At 44.1% G+C, this 13,868-nt stretch overlaps 2 protein-coding genes across 2 annotated transcripts in view; both read left to right on the top strand.

Annotated features, from left to right (window-relative positions):
- Nucleotides 1-13,868, top strand: part of LOC134224829 (ubiquitin-like modifier-activating enzyme 1) — a 127,544-nt gene that overhangs the window by 8,875 nt on the left and 104,801 nt on the right. The gene's annotated exons all lie outside the window — the stretch shown is intronic.
- LOC134222555 (uncharacterized) lies at nucleotides 1,732-5,520 on the top strand. Its single transcript, XM_062701716.1, has 2 exons — nucleotides 1,732-1,751; nucleotides 5,196-5,520. Exons 1-2 carry the CDS (start codon nucleotides 1,732-1,734, stop codon nucleotides 5,518-5,520), a joined length of 345 nt encoding a protein of 114 aa, XP_062557700.1.

Below are 13,868 nucleotides of genomic sequence, written 5' to 3'. Positions count from 1 at the left end.
ATCCTTGATCCACTATGAACGTCTCGACAGGTCACGTTTGGACTCAATTACCGCAGGCGCCTCGTGCTGATTGATAAATACTTGTATAAACGCCTCGACAGGTTATGTTCGAGCTCAAATGTGCACTATGAACGCTTTTTATGCGCAGATAGGTATACAAATATGATTTTTCATCAAATTCTGTATGTAAAAATTCGTTCATTTGGAATCATCTATAATTTTATTCCTCTTTGTGAATCACATCATATCCGGCAACGGAAAGTGCTTCACATCGTCTTGCATAAATTAAGTAAGCTAAGTTACAATATATACATGTTAGGGTTTGTCACAAATTACGTAACGCTTTTGGGGAGGGGAGGTGCAACTTGCGTTATACTTTGTTACACTAAAACAGCGGTTCTCAACTCATATGTACTCTAGGGGTACTCTTAGCTGACCCCAGGGGATCTCCGAACAAAAATGCGTAATGGCGGGCGTATTACAATTCTAATTAAAACATATTGATAACTAGTTGACCCGGCAGAGTTGTTTGTATAGTAGGCGAAATTGCGCGTTATAAACTGCCCAGTCCATACTAATCTCATTTAATTTTCCACATTTACTCAACTTTACTCGTAATTTTCCAATGAGGAAATATCATAAACCGTCGGAAACGGTAACGAACATATCTGCTGAAGAAGAAGAAAATCCATCCAGCCATTTTCGAGTTATGCGGATAGAACACAGACCATTTTATTTATTATGATAGAAGATAAAAATGAAGAAAACGTCAAAAATATTTTTTGTAAATCTTAGAGTGATTTTTAAGTTCTATACAAATTTCATCACTTGTTAAAAATAAGCTTCTGAACTAAAATCTAAAACTCAAAGGTTTGAGAGGCGTGATTGATTTTTCCTAAAAGCCTGTTGTTTCGTTGCAAGAAGATTAGAAGCTCCTTCACGCTTCTGGACGCCTACTTAGCAGCCTCGAAGGCCTCCTTTCAAGAGGCCTGAAGCCCCATTTCGAGAGACGTGGAGGAGTTCTTTCAAAAGTTCTGGATGCCTGTTTTAAAAAGCCCCAATACTCCTTTCAATAGGCCTGGATGCCTTTTTTCAAGAGCTCCGAAGCCTCCTTTCAAGAGGCCGAAGCCTGCTTCAAGAGGCTCAGAAGCTCATTTTATGGCCTGAAAGTTTCTTTCAAGACGTCCGGAAGGCCTGTTTAAGAGGCCAGCCTCTTATAAAGAATTGGAAATCTCCTTTCAAGAGGCTCGGAAGGCCCCTCTCGCTGGAAGGCTTCCTTCAAGAGGGTCGGAAGCTCCCTTCAAGAGGCTCGGCCTCAAGAGGCTAGGAAGGCTTCTAAAGTGGCTCCTCTCAAGAAGCGCAGAGCCTGAAGGCTTCCTTCAAGAGGGCTGAAGCCTCCTTCAAGAGGCCTGAAGCCTCAAGAGGCTAGGAAGGCTTCAAAGTGGCTCCTCTCAAGAAGCGCAGAAGCCTCGTTTTAAGAAGATCGAAGCCTCTTTCAAATGCTCAAGCCTCCTCTTCAAGAGGCTCGTAAGTTTCTTCCAAGATGCTCGGAAGCCCCCTTCCAGTAGCTCGAAATCTCCTTTCAAGTCGGGAAGCCCATTTCTAGTGCTGAATCGTACTTTAAAAGGCTCAGAAGCGTCCTTTCAAGATGCTAGGGAGCCCCCATTGAAGATAAGAAACCTCCCTTCAAGAGGCGCAGAAGCTTCCAATAGTGATAAAAGTCCTGTAGGAATGATTATGGTTAAACTTATGTGAGTTGGAAAGTTTCTGAAAAAAATGTCAGCCCACTTTATATAGAGTCAATATCTCGTTAGCCTTTAAGCAGTGGTGAAATCTGCGAACTTTACTCACAAAACGAGAAGTAATACGGTAATACAAAAGACTCGCGAACATTTTGGCCTTTTTCTTGCCTACCTACTACCCGCATAGAAAACAAAACGAACCCGAAAATGTTCGTAAGCTTCGCGAGTCATTCGCTAATTTGCTAAAACTCATAATACAACCTGAACATGTTTCTCACTGATGTTCGAGCAAGAACACAAGTGTTTATTGTTATTGTGTTTATGTCAAGTCAAATTTATCCATTGTATTCGAAGTAATCCAAATACTGCGACCGTGATTTTTACTCCCGAACAAAATACTGCCCTGCTTTTTGTTTTGCTCTGCCCGTACTCTCGCGAACAAAGCAAGCGCCAGAAAAATGCAAGCAGTAGGTTCGCGCGAGTGTGGCCTTTTGTGGGCCCAATTACACTCTTTTCTTACTCGTGAAGCGAGTATTTCCACCACTGCCTTTAAGTCCATTTTTCATATATCTTATGAGTTCCGCTTATTTTCATTTACAGCAAAAAATAAGGGGAATTTAATTAATGCAAAAGTCGAAGGGTACCTCTCATGAAAAAGGTTGAGAACCGCTGCACTAAAAGATGGAGGAGGGGGAGGGTACTACCAAATGTTACGCATAACGCGAATAAAAAAATATTTGAATGTCTTTTACAAATCACTGATTGAAGTAATTGCTGTTTATCGTTATCGAACATTAGTCATTATCGAAATGCTACGCTGACATAGCGGACTGATATGCGTAAAAATATCGCGAATTTTGTATTTCTCGAACAGTTCCGCTGAACTATGTACACGATTCTTTTTTACACTGATTTTTTCACGGCGTGTAAAAAATCCCATCAAAATTTTTCAAAGTTGTTCTATTTTGCATGATTCGTCAAGAAATCATAAAACTTTTTACACGGATTTTCAAATTTGAGCTGAAACTTTTTACACGGAACGCATCCTGTAAAAAGAATAGGTGTAAATGGCTATGATCGCAAATTCTATTTTCGTTTCTACTAGCTGCATTCTTAAAATCCTTGATTTTTATCATGTGCCGTCCTAACAGTGTTTAAAAATACCAAAACCCAAATGCTTCAGCGAAGAAAAGAATCTGCCTTAAAAATTTTCACAGTTACGCGTTACATGGGGAGGGAGGGGGACCAAAAATGTTACTTTTGTTCAAGGGGAGGAGGGGTCAATAACTCGGATTTTTGCGTTACGTAATTTGTGAACAGACCCTTACACTGCTCTAGCATTTTAAGAAAATTTAAATTATAATTTTGAAAATAAAAATTAACTCGAAGCAAAATATAAAGCTTGTTAGTCGCGAACTAACCCGACCCCCCGCAACTACAGCACTGTTCGTTGTACATCGATTGAAAGTTTGAGAAATTATTAAAGGGTATGATGACATGTGTTATCCACATGCCACACTACCTCACTAACCCGTTTTCGCGTCGCGTGTTGATCTACCGGGTTTTGGGCATATTTATACCAATAAGTGGAATCCAACTGTCTACCGATACGTTTCAAATCGACTAAATTATCGATGTTTGAGGCTACAGCGTGACCTTTATAATCCGATCGTAAATTACGTTACACGATTTTGAACTTCTTACCCTCCGAGATCGGTCTCGTAAGGGAATTGAAGATATTCTGCAATTCCTTTAAATAGTCAGTAAACCGTTCTTTTGGGCCTTGCTTTCTCTAAATGGCCTTTATCTCGTTCACGTGGTCGTGATCGGGACTAAGAAATTCCCGTTTTAACTCCGTCACTAGTTCATCCCAATTACCGAAATCTCCGTTATCAACGCCGGACATGAACCAAGCTTTAGTTTGGTGGTTTAGATAAATCGCGGACCGGAAAAGCTCACGTTTAGAAACACGCTTCGATTAGGAATAAAATTCGATTTCTCTAATGAATTTCATTAGATTCTGGCCATGGTTTTTGCCATCGTATTTTATGTTCCACTCCGAAATGGGTCGATGTTTATGATTATCGCGATGACGATGGGCTCTGTTGTCTTTACCTAACGGACGGTCCGACGACGAGGTCGAACTTCCAGATTCTTCCTCAAAAACCGAATCCGAGGTTTCTACCTGGGGAACAGCTTTCGACTTTGACCTCTTATTGAAAGAAAACTTTCGCAGAAATTCTTCGACCGATTCGTGCCCTGACTCGTATCAGAACACGGCCATCCCATTGGATATGGCGGAAAACCGAACGGATACAACGCGGCGAGAGCATTTAAATTTGTATTAGACGGCGACTGTCGACTTTAATTCTCGGCGATTCGAAGAAATAGCTGGACCCTTGCCCCCAATTCCCCATCAGTCCTTTCCGGTGTTTCTGAATCTCTTTCGTGCACAACTTTAGATTTCCTTTTAAGAACACCGGTAGTCTCTTTTGGTATATTTTCCTTTGGAATCGTTCTCACTTTAAGGTTCATATCGATTGTACAATATCTTGCATCATTTGCTCTCTTACTGACTGCAACGGAGAGAAGATGGAAAAATGTGTGTTCATCAGTCCTCGGATCGCACTCAGAAGTTTATCGAAATCCCTTAGATCTACATCCTCTTCTGCAAATTCTTGAGCTCTACGAACTCGTGTAAAGTAGTGCACTAACCGAGTCTTCAAACTGTCCCTTAAATCATCGAAACGTTTTCCATTTTCCAAATACTCTCTTATTTCGTCTACATTTTTATCAATTATCTTAATCTCTTCATCTACCGATACTTTGCACCTTAAAAAGTCCGTATCTATTGTACTCATGTCCTTTTCTTCCTTCAAATGATCTCTCAGTCTCCTCTGTATAGCCGATCGAGACTCAGTAGAATCATTGTTGATTGGCTGGATTTTTCTCGATGTCCGATGCGGGCGAAGGTGGGCCACACGGACGACGGTTGTTACTGTGCTGATTCGGACGGCGGAGTGCCGCACTGCGGTGGCGATGGACGTAGCAAGGCCGAATCAAACGGTGAAGTGCCACGCTGCGGTGGCTATTGGCCCTGAATGCGAGAAAACAAAATGGGGGTCCGCTGATGCTTTTTATTTCACCCAGCAAGGGATATAGGACGTCAATTTAAAAATGCTTATTAAAGCGTTAAAACAGATTTTAGCCTAAAATTGTTCACTTTTGGGTTAGAAATTTAATTTACTTTCTATAGGTAAGACGAAAATTGAATTATTTTGATTAAAAAACATGAGATGAAGAGCTAACATGTAGTTTTTCAAAATTCAACCCTACGCATTTAAAAGTGTTCAACATATCACTGTTAATAACATTTTAAAAGCATTTTAAATATACTTCCCATACTTCACCATGTTGAAACAGTGATTTCACGCACACGTCCGTCGCCGCTAGATTGCAACAGCGCGGCTGCGTCGCGAATGGACGTTGCGAGGCCTATTCGAACGGCGGAGTGCCACACTGCGTTGGTGATGGGCGTAGCGAAGCCGATTCAAACGGCGAAGTGCCACTCTGCGGTGGCGATGGACGTGGTGAGGCCGATTCAAACGGCAAAGTGCCACACTGCGGTGGCGATGGACGTGGCGAGGCCTATTCAAACGGCGGAGTGCCACACTGCGGTGGTGATGGGCGTAGCGAGGCCGATTCAAACGGTGGAGTGCCACTTTGCGGTGGCGATGGACGTGGCGAGGCCGATTATGACGGCGAGGAGACGCACTGAGCGGGTGATGGACTTGAGGGGCCAATTCGAGCGCCGGCGTGCCACAATGAATGCCCGGCAAGCGAATTACAGTGTGCGCACAAATTCCACGTTTTTAGAAAGATGGCGTCCGTCCTCGCCGAAGAATGGTAGATCCCACAATGGCCGCGGATATGGCTTGCAGTGCCCACGCGTTCGGTATTGCCTGCGAGCTTACTTCTGACCCTCAGAATGGTTCCTTGGGGCCACTGCGAAGAAAAGAGAACCCTCGCCAAAAGGTAATAAAAGATAAGGCCCGATTTGGACCTAATTCGACCGTTAGTACACCACTTTACATTTTCTCTCATTTCTGCACATCCCTTTTTATAGTTACCTTTTCTTCTATGTTTCTTCGTTTTCGTGATTTGTTCCCAAGTTGATTGGGAACTTTATTCGTTTTCAACCTAGCTAATTTTGAAAAACCCTTAATTCAACTAACAAAACATTGACTTGGCCAATACTTTTTTTTTACTACGTTTTGATATTTCTTTTTCTTTGGACTTTTTGCAAGCTTACAAACTTATAAACTTTTATGATTTGCCTGGACGAGACGTTATTAAGACACCTTAAATTCACCACGTGATAAATAAAGTCTGTGAAATTAACTCACTGCATGCACACGACGTTTGTCCTCCTATGGTAGTCACTTGCCGATTAAGAGAGATTGCCGATTTATTACCTCGGATTGATGACATAAAATCAAAAACTATTCCTGCTATCGATGGAGCAAATCGAAAACTAATTTTGTTAACGCATTTGCTCCACAGCGGCGCTCCCCAGAGGAAACGACGCACCGTACTTTTTGCCCGTATACTCGATTCTTATGGGAAGATAACATTGCGGCGTTTCCTAGGGTGCGGTTGTTCCTTTCGAATGGGATACGCTCGTGGAATTTTGTGCAAATGCGCTTTTGGAAACATTACAACAGCCGCGCGGTGTATCGTATTGACAGCACCTACAATATTATACAAATTAGACACAGTTTGCGTCATATATACAATTTAGAAATCTACAGCAAATGAGAACAAAATATGTAATCAATTATGATGATGCATATTTGAAAACAAATCATGATTTCAATTTGATGTCAAAATCAAAATATGTTTTCTATATGCTCTCATTATGTTTTCAAACTTTGCTCGGGTATGGAGTGCTCACTAACGGCGAGGTTTAGTGCGAGAAGGATGCTTGTGGAGCAGCCAACAAGCCACATATTGGGACCAACGGTCACACAGCTCAGTCGAGCTTATTACATCGTCCCTGTCGATAACGGCAATTGTGTGGCGGACGGGTCTAGGATGGCGGCTATTTGCACGACAGGGTGGTACCCGATCCAAGAGGTGGTGCACCCTTGCTGAAAGTCGCGAAGCCAAGATCAATGGTGCGTTTAATTGTAGCTCGGCCCCATCAAGGTGGAAATTGGTACAGTTCAACCAGATGATCGATAGGCTATCGTCCGACCTAGTGGGTTGTAAGTTAGCAGCAGATTTTAACGATTGAGCAGTAGAAGGGACAGCCGCTGCCCCAATCGAAGGGGTCAAGCGTTACTAGAGGCGCAGTGCTAATCAATGATGGTTCCGATAGCACGCTCAGAAGGAACGGCGTCGGGTCATGGATTGGCGTAACGTTTGTCAGTTCTGGTCTGGCACCAGACTTGGACTGAAGGGTGGATGAGGGTTACACCCATATAGCGATCATCTAGCAAATTGCTTTAAGATCAATTATAGCGTGCAACATCCGAGGTCCGGGGATCCCTGTCAGATCTGTAGGTGGATTACAAATGCTTTACAGCAAGTTTCACCGCGCTGGGACTGAAGCCAGTCTAAACAGGGCTGGGATAGCTGTCCTGTCACGCGTGCGAGTCACCATCAAGCTGCTGAGAAATGGCAGATGCCCGGTATACTTAAGGCTAGACAAGGGATGCAACGAGCCCGCACTGAGGATGAAAGAGCAGACCGTGAAGTGTTTCGAGCTACGAAACCTGCTATTAAAAGGTCATCAAATAAGCAAGAGAGCGTGTTTCGACAACCTATGGGAAGGTGCCAACGCGAATACGTGGGGTGACGCCTACAGAATAGTGATGGCCAAGACCAAAGGGGGCTCTTCACTCCACGAACAATCCCCAGATAGATTGGCGAGGAATATTGAGGTATTCTACCCGTCCTGAGCAACAAGTTCCTGACCTCTTGCACCGCAAGGAATGTGCGACAAATGGTGGCTCGGAGGCAACAAGAGTTATTCGCGGTGGCAAATCCTGATAACGAAAAAAGCTCAGGGCCTAATGGAGTTCCGAACAGCCCTCAAGGCAGAATCGTGCGAACCCGCACATGTTCAGGATAGCTATGCAGAGATGCCTTGAATGTAGATCTCTCGAAAGATGGAAAGGCAGAAATTGGTGTGAAGCCGCCGAGCGACCCTCGGCGTATAGACCAATCTGTCTTATAGACACGACGGAAAGTTGTTAGAGAGGATCATCCTCAACATACTGACCCTGTACTCAGATGTTAAGGACGGTTTTCGCAAGGGTAAGTCCACGTTGCTCCACACATCGAAGACGAAGTACATGATAGGAAGATGTTTGTATGCCATGAATTCATTGTTTGAATTTTCGTTTGTCAGTGTGTAATATGCATAATACTTTTTATCCACGTAGAGTGATTCAAATTTTGACTTTTTGCCCCTAACCTCCTAAATTTTTAGCAAATTTGGAAGTAATTAGAAGCGATAATTAAAAAAAGGGAAGTTGGAAGGACAAATGAGAGATTAGATACGATAAGTGAGATTTAAGATAGAAAAAGTGAGAAGCGAGAAGAGAGAAGTAGGAAGATGGAGTGAAAATTGAAAATGAGAAGGTGAAGTAGTGTGAAATGAGAAGTGTGAAGTAAGAAATGAATAGTGAGAAGTAAGAACAGAGAAGTATGAAACGACTGGTAAGACCTGAGAAGAAAAATGAGAAGGAGGAGGAAGAAGTAAAAGTGGATGAGAAGTGAGATGTGCGATGTGAGAAGCAAGAAAGGAAGGAGAAATGATAAGTAAGAAAAGGAGAAGTGAAATGTGAGATTTGAGAAGGAATGATATGAGTAGTAGAAGTAAAAGGTGAGCAGCGGAAAGTGATTTTTGAAAAGTGAAAAGTGAGAAGTAAATAGTGAGAAGTGAGATGTGGGAAAACAGAAGTGAGAAAGGAGAAGTGAGAAGTAATATGTAAGATGTAAGAAATGAGTAATTAGAAGTGGGGAGCGAGAAGTGAAAAGTGAAAAGTGAGACGCGGGAAGTCAGAAGTGAGAGGCGAGAAGTGAATAGTGTGAAGTGAGAAAGATAAATATGGAGATTTGAAAATGAGAAGTGAGAAACGAAGTGATAAGGAGAGCGAGAAATGAGAAGCTATAAGTGAAGTGAGAAATTCGATACGAGAAGTGAGGTGTAAGATGAGAAGGAGAAGTGAGAAACGAGAATTGATAAGTGAGAGCTGAGAAATGGGTTGGAAGCGACAAATGAGAAGTGAAATTGAAAAATGAGAAAATCAATACAAGAAGTGAGATTTAAGATGTGAGAAGTGAGAAACGAGAAGTGAGAGTCGAGAAATAAGTTGGAGGCGACAAATGAGAGTGAGAAATTCAATACGAGAAGTAAGATGTGAGAAGTGAGAAGTAAGTAGCCAGAATTGAATGAAGAGAACTGGGTTGTGAGAAGTGAGATGGGAGAAGTGAGGAGCGAGAAATTAAAAGTAGTAAAATGTGAGATATAAAATGTGAAAAAATGAGATAAAGATGGGAGATGTGAGAATTGGGAAGGGAGACGTGTACCAATAGCTCGTCAATAGAACCTTCTTTCCGATTTGGGTAAATATTTAGACCACTACCGGGATGTGGGTTCGTCGAGTAACCTGATAATATTATTGAGTTCGCAAGCGAAAGACAGAACATTATTAATGAACTGAAACAGAACCTGCTGATGGTGTTCGAGTCGTAAAACAAGAACAGGACGCTTTTATTAGCCACCCGGGCGAGAAGGCCGACAAAGGTGTCAAACCGAGGCCTCTCTTCCTTGGAACATCGACTATGGCAGAAGTAGCTAGCGAAGTCGAGCGCATCTCGACCCGCAAAGAAAGTTGAAGACAGAGTAGAGGCCTGCCGCTCAAAACCAAAGCATAAGTACGCCGACGTCGATGCAGGCGACCGAAAAGCTTCGGCGCTGGAACAGGACGCACGAAGCGTCAGTCGCACCAAGACTGGTGAAATGATCTTGTGCTGAAACGTGAAGCTACTGGGACGATGGCAACCCTAGCAGACACATAAGCATAGGTTGCTGCAACTCATATGTGACCAGATTTAGTCACAACGTTGCTGCAACCATTTTGTCTGACTTGTGCTGACTTGTCTGACTTGAGATCTTGGTGACGACGATCACGTGACCTTCCAGTGCAAGCAACTGACGAGGTAACGAACGCGACGACGTCGTCTCTGCCCAGAGAGCAGTGTGGTATAAACCACTGTGCATCTGTCCGACCTGTACAACGTCCCTGACTTGGGTCGTTATTTACGTGACTATTTTCACTCGAATTTATTCCATGTACCACAAGGAGTAAGCAATTTATTTGAAACGAGTCGACTGACCTTGTTTACGCGTGTAGATCGAAAGGCCTTGCTGCAGGAATTTCTTGGAGAGACAAGAAACTATGCTGTGTACACATTATATTCTATCTACAATAAGACATTACATATATACATTGTCATATCAGATCAAACCAACCTTTTTGTACATTTGCCACTATTTGCCTTCTTCGCTATGCCCCATATATGAAACAGGTCGACAGACCTTGGTTAGCGTAGATCTTAAGCCTACTTAGATTTTTTTGATGGCCAGAAGTTATTCTTCATCACATTCTTTACTATGTACCACAAAGAGCATGCACCATATTTGAAACAGGTCGACAGACCTTTCGTTACGCGTGGAGATCAAAGACTTACTTCAGGAATTTCTTGATGGCCAAGAAGTCATTCTTCATACACATTCAATTTTTGTAGCACAAGGAGCATACTATATTTAAACAGGTCGATAGACCTTTGTACGCTGTGAAAATAGCGAAAACCCGTTTATTTAATTAAAGGTCGTTTTACGCAGTTGCATAAACAATAAATGAGCAATACGGGGTTCGAACGAAGCATACCGTTTATCAAACAGCATAGAGGCGCCTGCAGTGAACATTTGAGTCCAAACTTGACCTGTCGAGGCGTTCATAGTGGATCAAGTATTTATCAAACAGCATTGATGCGTCTGAAGTGCAAATTGGTGTCCAAACGTGACCAGCATGGAGGCGCCTGCAGTAAAAATGAGTTCAAACATGACCTGACGTGATGAGAAAAATTCTTTGAATCTCCGACGCAGCGTCTGATAAGGCAAGTTGAAGTCGAAGATTGTTGATATCGTAATAAATAACCGCTGTAATCCTTCAATACTACCGTTCATACTGTAGTTAGTCCGACGAAATGGCCTTCTTAGCATAGCGTTATTTGGAAGTGCCCTCGGCTGTACGTTGATATATTTTGCTCCAAAATATCGCTACAACTATTCGGCCTTGCGAAACAACTGTAACCAGTACGCCCCAAGCAATGTTACGGCAATTCCTTAGCAGCTCCAGATCGATAAGCCGATAGCAGATATTATAACTTGACTGGCGTAATGGACCTCTCCACGGTAGTCTACGCAGAGCAAATCGTAGGAAACGTCGTTGCACGGACTCAATTTGTTCTGCACCGTTCATTGGAATTCCGAACGGGGCGCAGCAATAGTCCAGTATAGACCGCACCAGTGAGCAAAACAGATACTACAGACAGTAAATATCAGAACATTCTTTGGCCAAAGAAAGATAAAGCCCAGGGTTTTGGAAGCCTTGCCCACCACGTACGAGATGTGCAACTTGTACGTTAGTTGGAAATCCAAAATTACGCCCAAGTCTTTGACATGAGTTAGTCGTTCTATTCTAGTATTCGGGTGCGTGTAGGCCAAAATGGTGGCTCTAGGGCCTTATGGAGTTCCGAGTTCCCTTCTCAAGGCAGGAATCATTGCGAACATCTATGCAGAGATGTCTCCATGACTGTAGTAGTTTTCCCGATAGATGGAAAAGGCAGAAGTTGATTCTGTTACCGAAAGCCGGGAAACCGTCTAATTAACATGACGGGCAAGTTGCTGGAGAGGATCATCCTCAAAAGACTGACCCTGTACTCAGAGGGTACGGGCGGCCTCGACACCGATACCAGTCAGAGAAGTGTTCCAATTAATGCAGTAGTACCGCAAGGCTCATTATTGGACCCGGTATTATGGAATATTATGTACGGCGGACTTCTGAAACTAAAGTTCCCTTCTGATGTCAAGATCGTCGGCTTCGCCTATGACCTTAGAAGTCTACGGGGATTCAATTCTTGTGGCAGCATACGCGATCAACACACTGGCGGATTGGAAACTTTTCTAGTATTTTGTCCCCATCCATTTGTCCAATCCTCAGATTGGCCGCCGGAGATGTTCCGGGTTTTTCGAGGGTATGTTAATGCATTTTTTCTTCTGCTTGTCATTTTAAGTGACGTTTACTTCCATCATGTTTTATCCTTTCCCCAGAAACTAGAACTAGTATGATGACCAATGCTGGCTGATCAAAAATCCGTAAGGTATACGCAGAAATATGGCCATTTCCAAACGGTCTGGGATTGGCAGATGTAACTTTCGCAGATCACCCAGAAACTATTACAAATTGGCCAATGAGTCTTAGGGCCGATTTCTTCCCCTCCGCTTAGTGCTTAAACCAGGTTTAAGCGTATGGGTAAGCACCGTTGATCTTGGCCATCACGACACCCTCAGCGGAAGAGTGTACCACCTCTTGGACCAGATACCGTCCCGTTGTGCAAATAGCCGCCATCCTAAATCCGTTCGTCACCTAATTGACGACAGAAACGTTGTACGGGTCGAACAGGAGGACGACTGCCACAGCAACTGCTAAACAGATGTACAGTGGTTAAAATTCAATTGTGTTACTAGCACGGCTTCTTCTTGTTTGTCTCTCCGATAGGACACGAAGGTCCACCCAAAACGTGGTTACAGGCTTGCTTTTTGTTGGTGCAGATGAGGCACTTTGGTGCCTTATCGCATTCCTGCGCCTTGTGCTCTTCCTCACCACAACGCACGATGACACAGCTTACTACGGTCTGGGTCCATACAGTCGTAGGACTTGTGCCCCGACTCTAAGCACGAATAGCACTTATTCACTGATGGCGGCTGGAGTTTGCTTACTGGGCATACTGACCAGCTGATCTTCAACTTCCATTCTTCATGACTTTTTTTGGCTTCCGTGACTGATCTAAGGTAGGCTACTTGCGTGCCAAAGGTACCGCCTCTTAGGCGTATAGAGGTCTTCTCAACATCTGTGCCGCACTGCTCTCTGATGGCAGAGACGACGTCATCCGCGTTCGTAACCTCGTCCAGTTACTTGAACTGGAGGGTCACTTCCGCCCCCAACGACCTCACATTGACGTCGTCACCCAAGATCTCTTGGGCCAACTTCCTATGGTCCGTCCCACTAGCTTGCGCTCCGCGTTTCAGAATCAAGATCATTTCACCGATCTTGGTGCGTCTGACGCTTCGCACGTCCTGACCTAGCACCGAAAGCTTTTCTGCCGCCCGCATCGGTTTAAGGACGTCGGCGTACTTTTCCTTATCTGTTTTCACCAACAAGGCCTCGTCTTTATCCTTTGCTTTCATTGCAGGTCGAGATACGCTCGACTTCCGCTTTGCCCTACTAACCAGCTGCCATGGATTTTCGGTCCTTTGTGCCGATGGCACCGGCCGGCTGGTACCCTCTTCTGGCCTGGCGACTTGCGTCTGGTAGGTGCCTTTCGCCTTTTTGGGCCGAGAAATCGCCTTCTTGGGTCGACGCCCTATGTATCCCAATCTGTTCCGTCAAGACAATGTTTGGCCTTTATGGTCGCACGTCGTTTGGCTTTGCTCTGAGCGCCTTCGCCGGATTGCTGCCCTTGCTGTTTCGGGCTGGCCAATGAGGCCGTCAGGGCGAAATCAATCGCCTTTTGGGCCATAGTCGCTTTTCCTAGGAAGCAGAAAGCATCAGTTTGGTCACCTTTGTCGGCCTTCTCTCTTCCCACCACCCTGATAAACGCGTCCTGTTCTTGTCTTGCAACTCGGGCGAAGCATCCGAAGGTTCTGTTGCAGTTCCTTACTGATGTTCTGCCTTGCACTCGCGAACTCGATGATATTATCGAGATGCTCGGCGACCACCCGCATCCCGTAGTCACTTGCGGAGCGTGCCGGGAAACTCTGGGGCTATT

This window comes from Armigeres subalbatus, chromosome 3 (assembly GCF_024139115.2).
Source record: "Armigeres subalbatus isolate Guangzhou_Male chromosome 3, GZ_Asu_2, whole genome shotgun sequence".
Classification (NCBI taxonomy): domain Eukaryota; kingdom Metazoa; phylum Arthropoda; class Insecta; order Diptera; family Culicidae; genus Armigeres; species Armigeres subalbatus.
Note: the sequence above shows the minus strand (reverse complement) of the source record. Positions and strands in the feature narration are given on the sequence as shown.